The 22,198-nt window shown below is 39.5% G+C and overlaps 1 protein-coding gene across 10 annotated transcripts in view; it reads left to right on the top strand.

Moving 5' to 3' along the window:
• Window positions 1–22,198, top strand: part of IDE (insulin degrading enzyme) — a 123,841-nt gene that overhangs the window by 77,579 nt on the left and 24,064 nt on the right. For all 10 annotated transcript variants that reach the window (XM_033404888.2, XM_033404890.2, XM_033404887.2 and 7 more), the window contains 3 exons: window positions 15,101–15,203; window positions 17,138–17,260; window positions 19,494–19,576. In XM_033404888.2, the coding sequence (XP_033260779.2) occupies window positions 15,101–15,203; window positions 17,138–17,260; window positions 19,494–19,576 (309 nt within the window). The remainder of the gene's footprint in view (window positions 1–15,100; window positions 15,204–17,137; window positions 17,261–19,493; window positions 19,577–22,198) is intronic.

Below are 22,198 nucleotides of genomic sequence, written 5' to 3'. Positions count from 1 at the left end.
GTAACAAGTATTCCTGTTAGAGGAGGGTCAGCCCTAAAGAGCTTATGAACTACATGGTATTTCTGCCTTAGAATTTAATTTCATCTATATTTTCTGAAGTCAAGAATAAAAGGAATACACTTGACTGGCACATATTTTGCATTTTTTCTTTTTCTCCTCTTTTGAGCACATATTTCCAAAATTCTCCTGGGAACTTAGTGATTGAGTAAATATGTTTTTTGGAATAGTCATTTTATGAATAAAATCAACAATGTGGTAGAACTTTTTGAAGAAAAAATCCTCTGACAGAACTATTCTATCAAAGTCGTTTTCCTAGTTACCATTGTTTGAACTTTTTCAGATATATCCCAGCAACAAACAGTAGGAAAATTAAGTTAAAAGGAATATTATTGCTGTTTACACAAATCTGTATATGTGATAAAATGACATAGAACTATACACACACATTGTACCAACACCAATTTTGTTTGTGCACATTGTACCAACATTGTACCAACACCAACACCAATTTATAATCTAATTTATAATACTTTTGATATTGTACTATATTATAATTATGTAAAATGTAACTATTGAGGGAAACTAGGTGAAGAGTACACAGGACTGCCCTGTACTATTTTTGCAACTTCCTAACTGTAGGAATTTATTATTATATCAAAACAAAAACTTTTTAAGTTAAAAAAATTATTTTACAATAGCAACAAAAACATAAAATATTTAGGAATGAATTTAACCAAAGATAAACAAGACCTCTACCCAAAAATCTACAAACAGTGCCCAGAGATATTAAAGACCTTGTTTGTAGATTAGGAGACTTGATTTTATTAAAATGTCCATTCTCTCCCATTTGATTCACAGGCTTAGTGTAATCACAATCAAAATCCTAGTAGGCTTTTTTTTCTTTTAGAAATTGGTAAGCTAATTCCAAAATTCATAAGGATCTACAAAAGACCTAGATTACCCATAACACTCTTGCACAAAAAACAAAAGTTGGAGGACTAAAACTGCCAAATTTGAAAGCTTACTATAAAGCTACAGTACTTAAGACATTGTAGTATTGGCATAAAGATAGGCAAAGAAATCATTAGTACAGAACAGAGTCTAGAAATAAGCCCACACATATATGATCAATTGATTTCTTTTTTATTGTGGTAAAAAAAACCCCACATAACATAATATTTATCATCTTAACCTTTTTTTGGCCATGCCATGCAGCATGTGGGATCTTACTTCCCAGACCAGGGATTGAATCCGTGCCCCCTGCAGTGTAAGCCCAGAGTCTTAACCACTGGACCACCAGGGAGGTCCCCATCTTAACTGTTTTTAAGTGTACAATTCAGTAGTGTTAAGTATATTTGTATTGTTGTGAAACGTCTCCAGAACTTTTTTATCTTGCAAAACTGAATCTATACCCATTAAACAACTCCTCCTCTTACCCTTCCCAACCCCACCATATCCTGTTCATAGCCGTTCTACTTTCTCTTTGTGTGAATTTGACTACTTAGATACCTAATATAGATGGACTCGTGAAACATGTCTTTATTTCACTTAGCATAACATCCTTAAGGTTCATCTATCCTGTAGCATGTGACAGGATTTCCTTCCTTTTTAATGCTAAATAGTATTCCATAGTATGTATACACCACATTTTCTTTACCCATTAATCATTGGTCAGTTGATCTTTTTGACAAAAGCACCGACATAATTAAAATGGGAAAGGAAAATCTTTTCAACAAATGGTGCTCTTCCACATGCTGCATAGCCACATGAAAGAAAAGGTTAAATGTGACCTTTACCTCACAACATTCACAAAAATTAATTTGAGATAGATCATAGACCTCAGTATAAAGGCTAAAACTAGAAAACTTCTAGGAGAAAATACAGTTTGAAAATATCTTTAAAACCTTGAGATAAGCAAAGATTTTTTAGAACATAAAAAGCAGTAACCATTAAAGAAAAGACATTGATAAATTGGACTTCATCAAGATTAAGAACTTCTGTTCTTAAGGTGATTTATGCATTTGCTTAGATGATTAAAATACAAGGAAGAAAAATACTCAGAACACACGTTAAATCATTTTAGGTAAGTAAAGCAGTTTACTTATTTCTGTTTTCCTCAATGTACCTTATATATTCTGAAGAAAAAAAAACCACCTAAATTCTGTTGAATTTTATTATATACCTTCTAAAAACAAAACCTCCTATCAAAATGAGGAGAAAGAGCTTTAAACTTAATCATAAAACTCAGTAAACACTTTTTAAGGTTTCTTCACCTACTAGTCATGCTATCTTGGAGAGATCACTTTTTTCCTTCAACCAGTGTTTGTTGAATAACTAATGTGAAACCTCAGAGTTCATTATTCTGCAAAGGGGACATGTGAAAAGTTATATAATGTCATGAACACTTACTCTCATTTAATTTCCTGGAAAATTGCCCACCTGAAAAATGTAGTAGTGCTTTATCTTTCTATGTGATGCAAAATGATTTAGCAAAGTTGAAAACTATTGTACAAATACGAGGTAATCCTATTTAAGTTTATATCATATAACAAAGATGCGCTTTTTTTGGCAAGAAAAATCATGATTTAATTATGTTCGTATAATTTTTGCAGCCCTAGATCCAGTTATTTGACCCTGCAACACTTTCTTTCTCTTTTTTTTTTGGCCTCACTGCGCAGCTTGTGGGATCTTAGTTCCCTGACCGGGGGTGGAACCTGCACCCTCGGCAATGAAAGTGTGGAGTCTTACCCACTGGACTGCCGGGGAATTCCCAGACCCGGAAACATTTTATAGGAGTGAATTTGCCAGAGCATACATTTTACTTTTGTTAAATTGCCTGTTTCTAAATTCCATATCTTATACAGTTAGAATTGAGAACCTCTTTTTCTCTCTACCTTCACCTTTAACGAAAAAGCACTTTTTCTCTATAAGATTGATCTCTGTGGCTGTTATAATTGTAACTGCAGTTAGTGACATAGTGCAGAACAGCCTGGGATAATAATGCCAACTGCCAAGCCAGATTGGGGTTGCTGGAGGGTAAGATTATTTTCTTTAATACCCACTGAGACAAGTTTAGCATTGCAACCAGGTAGGAAAATTAATAGGAAAATCCTTCAGAATGAAAGGAACCTTAAAGGTCATTTAATCCAACCTCTGTCAAGTATATATCTCTTCTGCAATATCTCTAACAAGTAGTTACCAGCCTCAGCTTAAATTCCTTCAAGGATGGGGAACTCATTAAATACCAAGGTAGCCAGTTCCATTTTTGCCAGTTCTAATTGTTAGAGAGTTCTTTTCCATGTTGAGACTTGATTTACCTTTTCAAAGATCTTTACCTGTTACTATTTCATCATCATCATCACCCACCTTCTTTGATCCTATCATTTGGTGCCCATTTTACCATTTTAAACCTACAAATACAGCTATAGAGTTTTTGCCACATGCCTTGCTTAGGTCATAAATAAATCCATTCGTTTGGGAGGAGTTATTCTCGGTAAATCCATGTAGGTCCCAGTGATAACTGTCTTCTTGTCCAGATGTTTGACAGTCTGACAGTTGACTGTAGAATTTTGTCAGGAGGTCAGTGCCTAATCCACTGGTTTATGGTTTTTAGGCCACACTCCTTTTCCTTTCTGAAAATCAGAGCATTTGCCCATCTTCAGTCTTCTGCCTCTTCTCCTGTCATCCATTAATTATAAAAGGTGATAGGCAATGATCCTGCTGGGATTTGTTAGTTGCCTAAGCATCAGAGAATGTGACTCATCTGTGTTGGAGATGTGAGTTCATTTGAGTCACCTGGCTGGCTCACTCACCGATCCTGAGCTTCAACTCCTTTTTTCTGTTGTTTGGTCCACCTTTGCACGTTAAAGATCCATGAAGTCCTGTATCTGCTAACATGGGATCAGCATATCACAATTAATAAATTAATTTTTCGGCTGTGTTGGGTCTTCGTTGCTGCGCGAAGGCTTTCTGTAGTTGTGGCGAGCAGGGGCTACTCTTCGTTGCGGTGCACAGGCTTCTCATTGCGGTGGTTTCTCTTGTTTCAGAGCACGGCGCTAAGCGCACGGGCTTCAGTAGTTGTGGCACGTGGGCTTAGTTGCTCTGAGGCATGTGGGATCTTCCTGGACCTGAGATCAATCCTGTGTCCCCTGCATTGGCAGGCGGATTCTTTTTTTTTTTTTTTTTTTTGCGGTACGCTGGCCTCTCACTGTTGTGGCCTCTCCCATTGCGGAGCACAGGCTCCGGACGCGCAGGCTCAGCGGCCATGGCTCACGGGCCTAGCCGCTCTGCGGCATGTGGGATCTTCCCGGACCGGGGCACAAACCCGTGTCCCCTGCATCGGCAGGCAGACTCTCAACCACTGCGCCACCAGGGAAGCCCAGCAGGCGGATGCTTAACCACTGCACCACCAGGGAAGTCCAGCATATCACATTTTGCTTTAGGTCATGTGTCTCATTGGATTATGAGTTCCTGCCAGGTAGGAACTATGTTTTGTTTTGTTTTGTGTTGTTTTTAACATCTTTATTGGAGTATAACTGCTTTACAATGGTGTGTTAGTTTCTGCTTTATAACAAAGTGAATCAGTTATACATATACATATGTTCCCATATCTCTTCCCTCTTGCGTCTCCTTCCCTCCCACCCTCCCTATCCCACCCCTCTAGGTGGTCACAAAGCACCGAGCTGATCTCCCTGTGCCATGCGGCTGCTTCCCACTAGCTATCTGTTTTACGTTTGGTAGTGTATACATGTCCATGCCACTCTCTCGCTTTGTCACAGCTTACCCTTCCCCCTCCCCATATCCTCAAGTCCATTCTCTAGTAGGTCTGTGTCTTTATTCCCATCTTACCCCTAGGTTCTTCATGACCTTATTTTTTTTTCCCTTAGATTCCATATATATATGTGTTAGCATACGGTGTTTGTTTTTCTCTTTCTGACTTATTTCACTCTGTATGACAGACTCTAGGTCCATCCACCTCACTACAAATAATTCAATTTCGTTTCTTTTTATGGCTGAGTAATATTCCATTGTATATATGTGCCACATCTTCTTTATCCATTCATCCGATGATGGACACTTAGGTTGCTTCCATGTCCTGGCTATTGTAAATAGAGCTGCAGTGAACATTTTGGTACATGACACTTTTTGAATTATGGTTTTCTCAGGGTATATGCCCAGTAGTGGGATTGCTGGGTCGTATGGTAGTTCTATTTGTAGTTTTTTAAGGAACCTCCATACTGTTTTCCATAGTGGCTGTATCAATTTACATTCCCACCAGCAGTGCAAGAGTGTTCCCTTTTCTCCACACCCTCTCCAGCATTTATTGTTTCTAGATTTTTTGATGATGGCCATTCTGACCAGTGTGAGATGATATCTCATTGTAGTTTTGATTTGCATTTCTCTAATGATTAATGATGTTGAGTATTCTTTCATGTGTTTGTTGGCAATCTATATATCTTCTTTGGAGAAATGTCTGTTTCGGTCTTCTGCCCATTTTTGGATTGGGTTGTTTGTTTTTCTGTTATTGAGCTGCATGTGCTGCTTGTAAATTTTGGAGATTAATCCTTTGTCAGCTGCTTCATTTGCAAATATTTTCTCCCATTCTGAGGGTTGTCTTTTGGTCTTGTTTATGGTTTCCTCTGCTGTGCAAAAGCTTTGAAGTTTCATTAGGTCCCATTTGTTTATTTTTGTTTTTATTTCCATTTCTCTAGGAGGTGGGTCAAAAAGGATCTTGCTGTGATTTATGTCATAGAGTGTTCTGCCTGTGTTTTCCTCTAAGAGTTTGATAGTTTCTGGCCTTACATTTAGATCTTTAATCCATTTTGAGCTTATTTTTCTGTATGGTGTTAGGGGGTGTTCTAATCTCATACTTTTACATGTACCTGTCCAGTTTTCCCAGCACCACTTATGGAAGAGGCTGTCTTTTCTCCACTGTATATTCTTGCCTCCTTTATCAAAGATAAGGTGACCGTATGTGCGTGGGTTTATCTCTGGGCTTTCTATCCTGTTCCATTGATCTATATTTCTGTTTTTGTGCCAGTACCATACTGTCTTGATTACTGTAGCTTTGTGGTATACTCTGAAGTCAGGGAGCCTGATTCCTCCAGCTCCGTTTTTCGTTCTCAAGATTGCTTTGGCTATTCGGGGTCTTTTGTGTTTACATACAAATTGTGAAATTTTTTGTTCTAGTTCTGTGAAAAATGCCAGTGGTAGTTTGATAGGGATTGCATTGAATCTGTAGATTGCTTTGGGTAGTAGAGTCATTTTCACAATATTCATTCTTCCAATCCAAGAACATGGTATATCTCTCCATCTATTTGTATCATCTTTAATTTGTTTCATCAGTGTCTTATAATTTTCTACATACAGGTGTTTTGTCTCCTTAGGTAGGTTTATTCCTAGATATTTTATTCTTTTTGTTGCAGTGGTAAATGGGAGTGTTTTCTTAATTTCATTTTCATATTTTTCATCATTAGTGTATAGGAATGCCAGAGATTTCTGTGCATTAATTTTGTATCCTGCTACTTTACCAAATTCATTGATTAGCTCTAGTAGTTTTCTGGTAGCATCTTTGGGATTCTCTATTTATAGTATCATGTCATCTGCAAACAGTGACAGCTTTACTTCTTCTTTTCCGATTTGGATTCCTTTTATTCCTTTTTCTTCTCTGATTGCTGTGGCTAAAACTTCCAAAACTATGTTGAATAAGAGTGGTGAGAGTGGGCAGCCTTGTCTTGTTCCTGATCTTAGTGGAAATGGTTTCAGTTTTTCACCATTGAGAATGATGTTGGCTGTGGGTTTGTCATATATGGCCTTTATTATGTTGAGGAAAGTTCCCTCTATGCCTACTTTCTGCAGGGTTTTTATCATAAATGGGTGTTGAATTATGTCAAAAGCTTTCTCTGCATCTATTGAGATGATCATATGGTTTTTCTCCTTCAATTTGTTAATATGGTTTATCACATTGATTGATTTGCGTGTACTGAAGAATCCTTGCATTCCTGGAATAAACCCCACTTGATCATGGTGTATGATCCTTAATGTACTGTTGGATTCTGTTTGCTAGTATTTTGTTTAGGATTTTTGCATCTATGTTCATCAGTGATATCGGCCTGTAGTTTTCTTTCTTTGTGACATCTTTGTCTGGTTTTGGTATCAGGGTGATGGTGGCCCCGTAGAATGAGTTTGGGAGTGTTCCTCCCTCTGCTATATTTTGGAAGAGTTTGAGAAGGATAGGTGTTAGCTCTTCTCTAAATGTTTGATAGAATTCGCCTGTGAACCCATCTGGTCCTGGGCTTTTGTTTGTTGGAAGATTTTTAATCACAGTCTCAATTTCAGTGCTGGTGATTGGTCTGTTCATATTTTCTATTTCTTCCTGGTTCAGTCTTGGCAGGTTATGCATTTCTAAGAATTTGTCCATTTCTTCCAGGTTGTCCATTTTATTGGCATAGAGTTACTCGTAGTCATCTCTCATGATCTTTTGTATTTCTGCAGTGTCAGTTGTTACTTCTCCTTTTTCATTTCTAATTCTATTGATTTGAGTCTTCTCCCTTTTTTTCTTGATGAGTCTGGCTAATGGTTTATCAATTTTGTTTATCTTTTCAAAGAACCAGCTTTTAGTTTTATTGATCTTTGCTATCGTTTCCTTCATTTATTTCTGATCTGATCTTTATGATTTCTTTCCTTCTGCTAACTTTGGGGGTTTTTTGTTCTTCTTTCTCTAATTGCTTTAGGTGCAATGTTAGGTTGTTTATTTGAGATCTTTCCTGTTTCTTAAGGTAGGATTGTATTGCTATAAACTTCTCTCTTAGAACTGCTTTTGCTGCATCCCATAAGTTTTGGGTCGTCGTGTCTCCATTGTCTTTTTTTTCTAGGTATTTTTTGATTTCCTCTTTGATTTCTTCAGTGACCACTTCGTTATTAAGTAGTGTATTGTTTAGCCTCCATGTGTTTGTATTTTTTACAGATCTTTTCCTGTAATTGATATCTAGTCTCATAGCATTGTGGTCGGAAAAGATACTTGATACGATTTCAATTTTCTTAAATTTACCAAGGCTTGATTTGTGACCCAAGATATGACTTATCCTGGAGAATGTTCCATGAGCACTTGAGAAGAATGTGTATTCTGTTGTTTTTGTATGTAATGTCCTATAAATATCAATTAAGTCCATCTTGTTTAATGTATCATTTAAAGCTTGTGTTTCCTTATTTATTTTCATTTTGGATGATCTGTCCATTGGTGAAAGTGGGGTGTTAAAGTCCCCTATTATGAATGTGTTACTGTCGATTTCCCCTTTTATGGCTGTTAGTATTTGCCTTATGTATTGAGGTGCTCCTATGTTGGGTGCATAAATATTTACAATTGTTATATCTTCTTCTTGGATCAGTCCCTTGATCATTATGTAGTGTCCTTCTTTGTCTCTTCTAATAGTCTTTATTTTAAAGTCTATTTTGTCTGATATGAGAATTGCTACTCCAGGCTTCTTCTGATTTCCATTTGCATGGAATATCTTTTTCCATCCCCTCACTTTCAGTCTGTATGTGTCCCTAGGTCTGAAGTGGGTCTCTTGTAGACAGCATATATATGGGTCTTGTTTTTGTATCCATTCAGCCAGTCTGTGTCTTTTGGTGGGAGCATTTAATCCATCTACATTTAAGGTAATTATCGATATGTATGTTCCTATTCCCATTTTCTTAATTGTTTTGGGTTTGTTATTGTAGGTCTTTTCCTTCTCTTGTGTTTCTTGCCTAGAGAAGTTCCTTTAGCATTTGTTGTAAAGCTGGTTTGGTGGTGCTGAACTCTCTCAGCTTTTGCTTGTCTGTTAAGGTTTTAATTTCTCCAAATCTGAATGAGATCCTTGCTGGGTAGAGTAATCTTGGTTGTAGGTTTTTCTCCTTCATCACTTTAAACATGTCCTGTCAGTCCCTTCTGGCTTGCAGTTTCTGCTGAAAGATCAGCTGTTAACCTTATGGGGATTCCCTTGTGTGTTATTTTTCCCTTGCTGCTTTTAATATGTTTTCTTTGTATTTAATTTTTGATAGTTTGATTAATATGTGTCTTGGTGTGTTTCTTCTTGGATTTATCCTGTATGGGACTCTCTGTCCTTCCTGGACTTAACTATTTCCTTTCCCATATTAGGGAAGTTTTCAACTATAATCTCTTCAAATATTTTCTCAGTCCCTTTCTTTTTCTCTTCTTCTTCTGGGACCCCTGTAATTCAAATGTTGGTGCGTTTAATGTCCCAGAGGTCTCTGAGACTGTCCTCAGTTCTTTTCATTCTTTTTTCTTTATTCTGCTCTGCATTAGTTATTTCCACTATTTTATTTTCCAGGTCACTTATCCGTTCTTCTGCCTCAGTTATTCTGCTATTGATCCCTTGTAGAGTATTTTTAATTTCATTTATTGTGTTGTTCATCGTTGCTTGTTTCATCTTTAGTTCTTCTAGGTCCTTGTTAAATGTTTCTTGCATTTTCTCTATTCTATTTCCAAGATTTTGGATCATCTTCACTGTCATTATTCTGAATTCTTTTTCAGGTAGACTGCCTATTTCTTCTTCATTTGTTAGGTTTGGTGGGTTTTTATCTTGCTCCTTCATCTGCTGTGTGTTTTTCTCTCTTCTCATTTTGCTTATCTTACTGTGTTTGAGGTCTCCTTTTCACAGGCTGCAAGTTCGTATTTCCCATTGGTTTCGGTGTCTGCCCCCAGTGGCTAAGATTGGTTCAGTGGGTTGTGTAGGCTTCCTGGTGGAGGGGACTAGTGCCTGTGTTCTGGTGGATGAGGCTAGATCTTGTCTTTCTGGTGGGCAGGTCCACGTCTGGTGGTGTGTTTTGGGCTGTCTGTGGCCTTATTATGATTTTAGGCAGCCTCTCTGCTAATGGGTGGGGTTGTGTTCTGGTCTTGCTAGTTGTTTGGCATAGGGTGTCCATCACTGTAGCTTGCTGGTCGTTGAGTGAAGCTCGGTGTTGGTGTTGAGATGGAGATCTCTGGGAGATTTTTGCCGTTTGATATTATGTGGAGCTGGGAGTTCTCTTGTGGACCAGTGTCCTGAAGTTGGCTCTCCCACCTCAGAGGCACAGCACTGACTCCTGGCTGCAGCACCAAGAGCCTTTCATCCACACGGCTCAGAATAAAAGGGAGAAAAAGAAGAAAGAAAAAGGAAGGAAGGAAGGAAGGGGATAAAATAAAATAAAGTAAAATAAAATTATTAAAATAAAAAATAATTATTAAGAAAGGTTGTTTTTTTTGTTTGTTTTGTTTTTTGCGGTATGCGGGCCTCTCCCGTTGTGGAGCACAGGCTCCGGACTCGCAGGCTCAGCGGCCACGGCCCACGGGCTCAGCCGCTCCGCGGCATGTGGGATCTTCCCGGACCAGGGCATGAACCCGTGTCCCCTGCATAGGCAGGCAGACTCTCAACCACTGCGCCACCAGGGAAAACCAGAAAACAATTTTTTAAAGTAAAAAACAAACAAACAAAAAAACGGACGGACAGAACCCTAGGACAAATGGTGAAAGCAAAGCTATACAGACAAAATGTCACACAGCAGCATACACATACATACTCACAAAAAGAGGAAAAAGGGAAAAAATAATATATCTTGCTGTCAAAGTCCACCTCCTCAATTTGGGATGATTCGTTGTCTATTCAGGTATTCCACCGATGCAGGGTACATCAAGTTAATTGTGGAGATTTAATCCGCTGCCCCTGAGGCTGCTGGGAGAAATTTCCCTTTCTCTTCTTTGTTCGCACAGCTCCTGTCTGTTCTTCGCTCAGACAGGACGGGGTTAATGGAGCCGCTGATTCGGGGGTCTGGCTCACTCAGGCCAGGGGAGGGAGGGGTACGAATGCGGGGCAAGCCTGCAGCGGCAGAGACCAGCGAGATGTTGCACCAGCCTGAGGCGCGTCGTGCATTCTCCCGGGGAAGTTGTCCCTGGATCATGGGACCCTGGCAGTGGCGGGCTGCACAGGATCCCGGCAGGGGAGGTGTGGATAGTGACCTGTGCTCGCACACAGGCTTCTTGGTGACGGCAGCAGCAGCCTTAGCGTCCCATGCCCGTCTCTGGGGTCCGCGCTGATAGCCGCGGCTCGCGCACGTCTCTGGAGCTCCTTTAAGCAGCGCTCTTAATCCCCTCTCCTCCCGCACCAGGAAACAAAGAGGGAAGAAAAAGTCTCTTGCCTCTTCGGCAGGTCCAGACTTTTCCCCCGACTCCCTCCTGGCTAGCCATGGTGCACTAACCCCCTGCAGGCTGTGTTCACGCCTCCAACCCTAGCCCTCTCCCTGCCATCCAACCAAAGCCCGAGCCTCAGCTCCCAGCTCCCGCCCGCCCCAGCGGGTGAGCAGACAAGCCTCTCGGGCTGGTGAGTGCCGGTCGGCACCGATCCTCTGTGCGGCAGTCTCTCCGCTTTGCCCTCCACACCCTGTTGCTGTGCTTTCCTCCGCGGCTCCGAAGCTTTCCCTCTCCGCCATCCACAGTCTCCGCCTGCGAAGGGGCTTCTAGTGGGGGTAGGGCTTTCCTCCTTCACAGCTCCCTCCCAGAGGTGCAGGTCCCATCCCTATTCTTTTGTCTCTGTTTATTCTTTTTTCTTTTGCCCTACCCAGGTACGTGGGGAATTTCTTGCCTTTTGGGAGGTCTCAGGTCTTCTGCCAGCATTCAGTAGGTGTTCTGTAGGAGTTGTTCCACGTGTAGATGTATTTCTGATGTATCTGTGGGGAGGAAGGTGATCTTCGCGTCTTACTTTTCCTCCATCTTCCCCATCTTGAGTCAGGAACTATGTTTTAAAACATCTTGCCCAGAATTCAAGCTGATTGAATTCTCTAAACTTTTAGCCTAACCTTTCTTGATTCCTTCTTACTTTAAGAAACCGTTTTTTAAAAAAATTTTTGAGCACATTTCATGAACTTCAATTTCTTAGCACTTTAGCCTTCCTGTCACTGTTTTTTAAGTTTGACTTAGAATCTGTCATCAGTAGATTTTTTTTGTGCTTTCTTTCTTCCTCTGTTGTGTATCTTTTAAAAATATGATTTGATATCATGATACTGTGGAAATCTACTAGTAGAAGGACAGAGTTCATCTAGTTTGAATCCCTATTTAAAAAGTAATGAAACCGAAGCCCAGAGACTTGCTTAATTTAGATCTTAACTGTGATTTTGGCAAGATCTCAAAGAAAGTGAGTCACGGTATCGACCAGAATCCAAGTTTCTCATGGCCAGATCTGTGCACTTTCTACTAATTCCTTTTTAATTTATCATGGTTACCTGTGAAGCCTCTTCTCATTCTTGGCTGTTTTCCCTCTTTTCTCTCTCAGGGATTATTTGCAAAGGTCTCATGAGAATTCATTCCTGGAAAACCATATTGCCTTTTAATGTCTGTAGTCAGGATTATTTCTGAATGGATTCCATCAGCAGCAACAGCTATTCATTCCCACTGAACACTTCTAAATGGCTGACTGGAAGTCAACAGTCAGCATTCGTTCTAGCCCACTGTTTCCTTTTCTTACTGTTATAAGCTTCAGTATGAAAATAAGAGGCCATTTCCTCTCACATTTCTAAGGACCATGTCAGTAGCCAATTCTTTGTGGATGGAATTGAAGAGTGGCATTCCCCCCTCACCCCTCAACACACACACATATTTAAGAAAAAAACTCATGGAGACTATTTTTTAGTATAATTAGGTTTCCAGCAGGTAGTCTAAGATGCTGCAGTGTCTGTGCCAGTTTTCTCAATTGTCTGCAGTTAAATATACTGCAGCTCTCTGTGTGTACCTCAATTATTGTGACTCTTTTCTCCTTTTCTCCTAATTCAGGTGCTCTCGCGGTTCCACACTCTGGTTCATAGATTTCTGTATACATTTGACCTGTGTCTACTCTGTCTCTTCTGTTATTCGCCCTTCGTAATTTATTTGAAAGTACATACTCTTCCATTGTATTTCAGTTTTGAATTCCTCGATGGTATGCTAACTCTTGGTCTGCAAAGGTATCTCTTTTTGTTAGGCCAGTATTTGGTATTTCTCTAGTTTGAGGAGCTACACTTATCTACCTCATACTTACTTCCTTATGGTAACATGTCAACTGTTACCCCATACACTTTACTTTGGTATCTAACTATCTAGGATCGTAACTAATAAATCTCCCTTCTCCTCCTTTTTTAACCTGAGCATCACTGGACAGCCTCCAGGGTCTGCTTCCTTCTGTGTCATATAGTCATCCTCCAGAGCATTTGATAGCTTTTCCCAAGTTTTTTCACTTTCTCTCTCAGAACTGAGTTTAAAGTTTTCCTGTTCCAGAGGGCAAGTCCACTGCCAAATGAATGCTCCAGTCTTCACAAGTTGTTCATTATTCTGATTCATGGGCTGTCATTCAGGGAAACCAGAGCCATCTATGTAATAAACTTCCAAAATCAAGCATCTCATGGAAGAGAAGATGGAATGCCACCTCTCTAGCACGGAGTTTTACTTCCTAACATGTTTTTCAGAGGTCTCCCTGAGAACCATTCCATTCATTCTTTGAAAAATCAACAGGAATAGAAGCAATTTCTATGACTGACTCTTAGCTGGCTCTGTCATGTATTGAATGAATGCCCTTAAGAAACATCACATACCCTTCATGTGGCCATGTGCGTTCTGTATACACTACACATACCCCTCATACAGGATTTTCAAATAGCCAACATGTATCACTTCTTCTAGATACAATAACAGAACTCTTTCATCTGTTAAACCCTATGATTCTTCTGTATGTTTCTGTCGAACATATTCTTATTTAGCATGTTTTCTAGAACTGATAGTGGTCAGTGGCAGTTAGGCCAGATCAGGAACACCTTAAACTGGAAGATTAGTCAGTCATTCTAACAGATAGGTGAGTCAGATTGCTTATGATATCTACCCTGAAGCAAGTGAGAAAACCAAGTCTAGCTAGCCAGGTAGAGTATTTTATCTAGAATGAATAAGGAATAGATGGTGGTTCAGACAGTCAGGCATTGAAATTGGGGAGGTCCAACGATGGGCAGGTGTTTGGAACACAGAGATCAGTATCCTGAAAATTAATGGGTGTTCAGTAGAGGGGAGTTTTGACTGCAAGCAGTGGGCTTTCAGCTGTGAGACCAACATTCAGAGGCTAGAAACTAACCTCTGGGAGGACAAGTGAGAATAAGCAGGAACAGACGTGAACCTAGTTATTTGAATTGGGACATAAAGAAGAAGTGAAACCAATAACAGGACTGACTGCATAGCAAGCCTTCCAAGCTATTGGCCTAGTCCTCTATCTGTAAGATTCAAAGTAGGATTGGTCCCAGCCTGGGGTTGAGCCTGCTAGTCAGAGTGAAATGATTCCAACTTTGATAGTTAAAAGGCGGCAGAGGCAGAACTGTCCATGATGATCCACACAGGGACAGAAGCTCCACTGGTATAGAGCTCCTTTCGCTCCTCTACTTGTAATCTTTTGACATTATTTTACCTCTACCTTCCCTCCCTGAACTTTCTTTCCTTCTGACTTCTCTTCTGTGCTCTTTCTACTACCCCAGCAGAGAAAGATAGAGATGTTTTCTTGGTCGTGTCCCTGTCTCCCCTAGCATCAGGAAGGCCAGTGTACATGTAGTACGTACGGTTGATGGTGGTGTCTGGCAGGAAAAAAAAATAACAGTATACAAACTTAGCAAGTTATAATGAAAGTGTGTTTTTAATTTTTTTTGGATCTCTGAATGAGCCAACAAATTTTCTTATCCATTCTTGTAACCCTGGGGCCTGAGCTGTTCCTGGGAGGGAGTACTTTGTTGTGCTTTTTTAGGACTGTTTTTCAACTGACCTGGTTCCACTTTTTTCCCTAGCTACTCTTCTTTTAAGGTTTTAGTCAAAAGCATTCATAACAAGAATCTTTCTTGCAAGCAGCTTTTCATACCAAAAATGATGGGCTATAACCAAAGGATAACAGAGACTATGATCAAAGACTTCTGTACATACATTGCTGTTTCAGCTAGGCCTCATAGGACTTACTGGGTTGTAGAGGCCCAACACATTCTTGGATATTATTTATATTTTCGTGAGTCAGATTCTATAAATTTATGTATACAACATGAGTTTATAGGTTTTTTTTCCATCTATCTCTAGGGTTGCAATAGTTTCCAAATCTTTTGAAGGAAAAACTGATTGCACAGAAGAATGGTACGGAACCCAGTATAAGCAAGAAGCTATACCAGATGAAGTCATTAAGGTAGGGTTAACCCATCTGTGAATAAGCTGATGTGTGAGGGACACACAAGAATATGAGCTCCCTAGATCAACCAATTCACAGCCCAAAGTGTGGAGAGTGATGGCCCAGCACTGTCTGTATCATCCCAAGAGGCGTGAACAGGGAGGTGGAGAGCTGGAGCTTAGGTTTTGCATGAAGAAATGATACTGTAGCCACCTTCTCGTCTGCCTGTCAGACCAGCAGGGCTGTAAAGCAGACTCCAAGTCTCATGCGGTCAAAGATCAATGAAGTCCAAAGTATACAGGGTTGCAGAGGCACCAAGACAGGCAGGAAGAGATGGAAATAGAGAACCTGAAAGACAGATGCAAGGGCTGAGAGCTCACGATCTTGCTGTGAGCACAGGCGGGGAGCAATTTCTGGGATTCATACCATCTTCACTTTAGGAGGGGCTATATTTTATGCCTCGTATTGTATCATTGCTCTTTTTGTCAACATAGGGTCATTATGATTTGTTTCAAAACAGGTATGTATAGATAGTGTGTTACCCCATTCATCAGGAGTCAGGATTTTGTTTGTGAGTCTTATCTACTGGTCCAGTTCTTTTTCTTTTTTGGTTCTCATTGGCTGTGTAGCTTTGAGACTGTGTCCTTTATTCATGGGGCAACACCAGAAAACCTTGCTCTGACTAAATTCTAGTTAAACTTGGGTAATGGATATTTCTTAAATGTACCAGGGTAATGACGATACAGAAAAAAGTAGTTTAAGAAAGAAAAATTATTACTGGTACTTTTCTGACATATTCACAGCACATAAGGAGATGACTGAAGCCCTTTAGTGTGTGAAAATGTCCATCTTACTAAACTGTGAGGAAAGCTGATCTCCCATGAGTTAGTGCTGTGTGTGAACTAACCCTCAAACAAGAGAAAACCCCTGTTCACCAAATTCTGACCATGACAAACCTGCCCCAAATGGGAATTTAAACAAATTGATCTGGAAGCTCAGCAGTGAAATTACTTGCTAAGTGTTTACCAGTCCCTACGATTCAGCCATACTGGGGACTTAAGTTGCCACATATAAATAATATGGCCATGGCCAACATCCCCACCATCCCAGTGCCAAAAGACACAAATGCAGGGACCAAAATAGAACTACAGGAGCTGCAAGGCTGTGCCACATCAGCTAGAGACCAAATTACTAAACCCAGAATCATTGGCAGTTGGTTGCTTTTTTTAAAAAATAATGAAAAGTCTTATAAATCAGAGCTCATCAATCGTGGTCTGATCTGCCTCAGTTAGCTTTTGGAAGTAGCCCATGGAACAGATCCAACCTGCAGGTTGTGTCGATCCTGTCCCACAATCCAGATTTAAATCTCAGCTTTGTCCTTAACCTTATGCTTGAAATATTGGTCCACTTGAAAATGCATGTGGTCGTCTGGGAGAGAAGTAGACCAGGCCTTTAGAAGTGCTGAAGTCAGAGAAGCCCCCTTTAACCTAGTTTTCAAGCCATACATTCAAGTAATATAGTGTAGCTGAAAGTTTAACTCTTTTAAATGACCTGTTGTCTAACAGTTGTGGGTATTTATCTCTGTGCAGATTATTCTCCATTCTTTAAAGAGCTGGAGCAAACATGATCTTCATATGGACCAGTTAGCCTCAGTTCCACAGTCTCAGATTGTTCCTTCACCTCAGCTGGTCATTTTAGACATGTGTAAAGAGGAAAGATAGATGAGTGTAAAACCTTCATTAGTTCCAGAGACTCCAGTTCAAGTTTCATGAAAAGTCATTGATAGATCTTGGGAGTAGCCTTTTTATATATGATGGAAGAGAATGCTGTGTGACATTTATTCTCTTATTATTTGCCTAGATATTAAGCAATGTGACTGTTCTAAACTCTTAAATCAGATTCTAATTGCTTTTATGTGTGTGTGTGTGTGTGTGTTTTCACTATTCATCCAGAAATGGCAAAATGCTGATCTGAATGGGAAATTTAAACTTCCAACGAAGAATGAATTTATTCCTACAAATTTTGAGATTTTATCATTAGAAAAAGAAGCAACACCATACCCTTCTCTTATTAAGGTAATACGTTAGAATCATTGATATTAAATTTAGGGGCCAGACCTATTACATAGAAGGGACTAGAGAGATGTTTTCTTGCCTTTGATACTATGTTGATTTGCGGGGCTCACACCCTATAGATAACAGAAAAGTTGCAGAGAGAATAACTACAAGAAATATTAAAAGGCTAGACATTTTAAAACAAACAAAACTACTATACAGCATAGAATCTAGGGAATTGTTTTCTTTGCAGACAATAAAATAGTAAGTCTGGAATGTAACTACAAGTCTATTGAAAGAGGGCTTTTTTCCATGTTCACTGAAGACCCAATAAGGAAGTAGATTTATGCTGCATCATGAAAGTTAGAGATAAGAAAGAATCTCTAAAGCCTGGAAGAGAGCATATCCAGGGGAAGCTGTTGGATTTCCTGCCCTTAAAAACAATTCTTTCTCATTTTGACAGAGCGCTATATGAAGTTAATGGAGTTATAAACCAGTGGGAAGAACGATTGAGGAGGGTGTTTTCTTTTTCAGAATGTTCTTTTCATGTCATTATTTCACACCTTGGGTAGATTGTGTAGAAAAATGGATCAAATTATTACAGCACATCCCCTTTTCTAAACTTTAAAACTAACTCTTTCTAAACTTACCACCATAGACAAACATCTTTCTTTCCCTTTTCTTCAAATGACCTAACATTCAGATTAACTCAATGAGATGAGAATTAATGTTTAGCACTATGAAATTTAATTTATCTCAAGCAACTAGATTATTAATGAGACAATCATTTTTCTTTAAAAATGATATTTTAATGAGTTATAGGTTAGGTTATTCAAAGAGAAAGCTTATTTACTTTTCCTATTTTTATTTTTTGTTTGTTTTAAATAGGCCATCCTGGCATAAACTAAGGAGAACATTAAACCATTTATAGCTCTTGTCAGAGTTTCAAGGTAGTTTCAAGTGAACTTTAAGACTTTTTTTTTTAATTTATTTGGCTGCGTCAGGTCTTAGTTTTAGTACGCAGGATCTTCTTCGCAGCTTGCGGGATCTTTCGTTGCGGTGTGTGGGCTCTTTATTGCAGCGCGTGGGCTTCTCTCTAATTGTGGCATGCGGTCTCCAGAGAGCGTGGACTCTGTAGTTGTGGCACACGGGCTCTCTAGTTGTGACGTGCAGGCTCAGTAGTTGTGGCACACAGGCTTAGTTGCCCTGCAGCATGTGGGGTCTTAGTTCCCCAACCAGGGATCGAACCCGCATCCCCTGCATTGGAAGGCGAATTCTTAACTACTGGACCACCAGGGAAGTCCCTAAGACTTTTTAAAATATAGTATGAATGAGTGAGTGGAGAGGCAAAGGAGTAACTTATTTGTTCATCCTTGGCTGTGTTAGTTATCCGTTGCAGTGTAACAAATTACTCTAAAATTCAGCAGTTTAAAACCACAAACACTTATTTTATCTCATGCAGTTTCCAAGGGACAGGAATGTGGAAGTAGCTTAGTTGGGTAGTTCTGGCTCAGGGTCTCTCAGGTTATGGTCAAGCTGTGAGCTGGGACTTTGGTCATCTGAAGGCTCAACTAGGGCTGGAGGATTCTATTCCAAGTTCATTTGTGTGGCTTTGGGCAGGCCTTAGTTCTTCGGTACATGGGCCTCTCCATAGAGTTGCATGACATGGCAGCTGGCTTACCCCAAAGTGAGTGATTCAAGAGGGAAAATGAGTGATCAAGGTGGAAGCCACGGTGTCTTTTATAATCTAATCTCAGAAGTGTCGTATCGTCACATCTGCCATAATCTGTTGGTCAGACAGAGACCAACCCTGGTCCAGTGCAGGAGAGAGGACCACACAAGGGTGTGAATTCCAGCAGGCAGGGATCCATGTGGCCCACTTCGGTGGCTGGCTGCCACACACACACCCCCGCCCCCAAGGACTCCTGCATCTGTGTCCCTGCATCCAGAAAGACAGGGACAGGACAGTTGGTATTGGCTTCACCTGTCTGTCTCTTCCTCCACTGTGTCCCCATCTCTTTGACCCAGGGTGCTGATAAGAGGGTGATTTCTCTCTACTACTGGAATCACCAGTCATCTCTCCAGCTTCCCACCGGCTGACCCTCTGAGTATGCTTCAAGGCCATGGGACAGCAGTCTCTCCAGAACAAAGCTCAGCTATTGCCTCTGTCCTCCTCCTCTTGAAGAGTGATTTGATTGAAGATTTTTGCCGAATGTGCCTGTATTTCCCTAAACATACTGTTTCTCCATCACAGGATACAGCTATGAGCAAACTCTGGTTCAAACAAGATGATAAGTTTTTCTTGCCCAAGGCCTGTCTCAACTTTGAATTTTTCAGGTACGTAAAATGAATCTAGCTACAAAGCTTTCTATGAAAATCAACAATTACATTTCTGAAAGTTTTCTTTGCTTCCTTAAGGACCTATGTCTGGAAGTAAAAGGAATTAGAGTTTTTTAGCCTAGACAAAGGAAAGCTGCTCCTTCCTGTTAAGGGAAGGCTGTAGACTCACCAGAAGTTTCACTGAAGAAAGATTAAATAATTTGGGGTGGTTTTTTCTGTTGTGGTTTTGGTTTTATATTCCTGGAACTTGCCCAGAAGAAGAGGTAGTCGTTACTAAATGATCTTGAATCCCTTCCAGCCCTTTAATTGTCTAGAGCCCTCAGATATTGCTTTCTGTATCCCTGGCTTGGTAGAAGATGTTTAATAAAATTTATGAATAATGCTACTGTTGCAATGATTTCTCAGTATAAATCTTTAGTTTATCTCCTTTTATTTGTGTGATAATGTTATCACTCAATTCAAATTTTACTTTGTGAGTTTGCACTCTATAATTTTATATTTCTAAAATTCAGTGGTTTGTGTTTATAAAATAAACCTATCATTTTTTAATAATGTTCAGTATAATGATCAACTTTTTCATTAATTTTTATTTGATTTGCTTGGCATGAAATTAAAGCTGGATGTGTTTTAAATGTTTTAGAAAAGAGAAAAAGAATCTCTTAAGTAGGAAGTTAATAGTTCGCAAACAAGTATGTTGAGACTGTAGGGATGTAAACATTGTTTATTTATAGCATGAGATTCATAGATTATCTAGAGCTGTGCTGAGATTGTTGGTGTTGTTTTTTGTTTGTTTGTTTGTTTACATCAAACATGGGCTTTCTGATTACGGCTTGCTGTTGGTAGAGAGCATTACAAAGCTGGTTTTATTTTTTGATAGTTCAGAGTGATATTTTTAACCCTCTAAGCAGCTTGTCACACTTTCCCATTTGGCTTCTATGATCTGGCTTCAGAATACCTTTTGAGAGACCATTTGATATGTTTGCATTCTCTAAACTGCCTAGCATAGTTCTCAGAATTTAAAATGTCTGCTTCCCACCAATCCGTCTCCGTGTTCTGGTCTCTCTAGAGGTAAACACTATTAGGTTTCTTGTACGTTCTTAAATAAATTTTCTGTTTGTGTATATCCTTTTAATCTTTTCAGAAATAGGATAATAATATGCATATGTACAGTTTTTAAAACTCTGTGATCCATATTTAAGCATATAACATCTGGTTACAAAATAATATGTTTTAAGTGAACAAGTGAACCAGGATTTAAGAATTCCACTTGAATCATGTTCTCTTTTAAAAGTTAGTGTAGGACCCTCTCCAGTTCATCAGGATAGCTGCTGTGGTTGCAGCATTTTAGGACACTTCTTGGAATTGCGTTCTGAGCTTGATCCATATGACTTTGAACTCCCAGATTTGTTTTTTTCTAGCTTTGCACTTCCACCTAAGGGTGCCTGTGGGGATGAACCCTTTCAAAGACTCTCTTTTGCTTTGATGCTTTTGTGAGTTGTGCTAGTAAGTTTCTGAACTGCTTCCTTCTGTTTGACTAAAGAAGGAGGTCTGTCATCATGTATAATACTTAAAAAATGAAATGACAGAGTGTTATTTAGATTTGCCAGGTGGAGAATGTATAGCTTTAGAATTTTCTCTTTGATTTCAATTCTCTGTAGCTAAGCATTTTACCCCTATTTTTACTTAATTATCAGTTTTTGATAAAATTTCTGGCTCTGATGTCAGTGCGTCGGTTATATTTACTGTGCTATAGATAGAGTGAAATTTTTAATTTGCTGCCAAACAAACCAAGCCACGAGGCTACCTCAGGTCCTTTGTACTGGTTGTTTCCTCAGCCTGGAAAGTTCACCCAGATATCCCCAGGGCTTGCTCCTTTGCTTCCTTCAGGTCTCGACCCAGATGTCACCTTTCAGAGTGGCCTTGATTAATAATTAATAATAATTTTAATAATAACAATTTAATTTATTAATAATAATTTTATGTAAATTAGCAATCTTCCTGTCCCACTACCCATCACTCCCGTTCCTCTGACCCTGCATAATTTTTCTCCATAACACTATCACCACCTGATGTATCATATTTAAATTTATTATTTGTCTCTTCCAACTAGGCTCTAAACTCTATGAAGTCAGGGACTCTGCCTGATTTGTTCCTTCTTTATTCCCAGTACCTAGAGAAGTGCCTAGCACTATAGTGAGAATGTAGTACATATTTGTTGAATGAAGGAATCTTTTACTTGCTTCTCATAAAGGTAAGCAGTGTCACATAGTCAAATGAATAGGTCATTCGACTTAAATCTGAATCCTGACTCTGCTGCTACTAGCCCAGGTGACATGAGGAAAGTGATGCTTCTTATTTGGGAAACGAAGATTTAAGTCAGGTCATCTCTGTGGTCCTATTTAGCTCTTGCACTCTGTAATTATTTCCTCTCTTTTGTTGCTCTTTCTCACTTAAAAATTTTCCTGTTTTAATATTTTTTCCTAGTTCTGGCTGTAGTTGTATGATGGATATTATCAATTACTTTACTGACAGTGTTCCAGTCTCTTGGTTTGGGAGGAAACTCAAGAGATAAGCTAACATTTTCACAGGTCTTAATCTTTCTCTTTCAAGTCTCAGTTT

Source organism: Orcinus orca, chromosome 14, assembly GCF_937001465.1.
Source record: "Orcinus orca chromosome 14, mOrcOrc1.1, whole genome shotgun sequence".
NCBI lineage: Eukaryota > Metazoa > Chordata > Mammalia > Artiodactyla > Delphinidae > Orcinus > Orcinus orca.
This window is presented reverse-complemented; position numbering and strand designations above follow the sequence as displayed.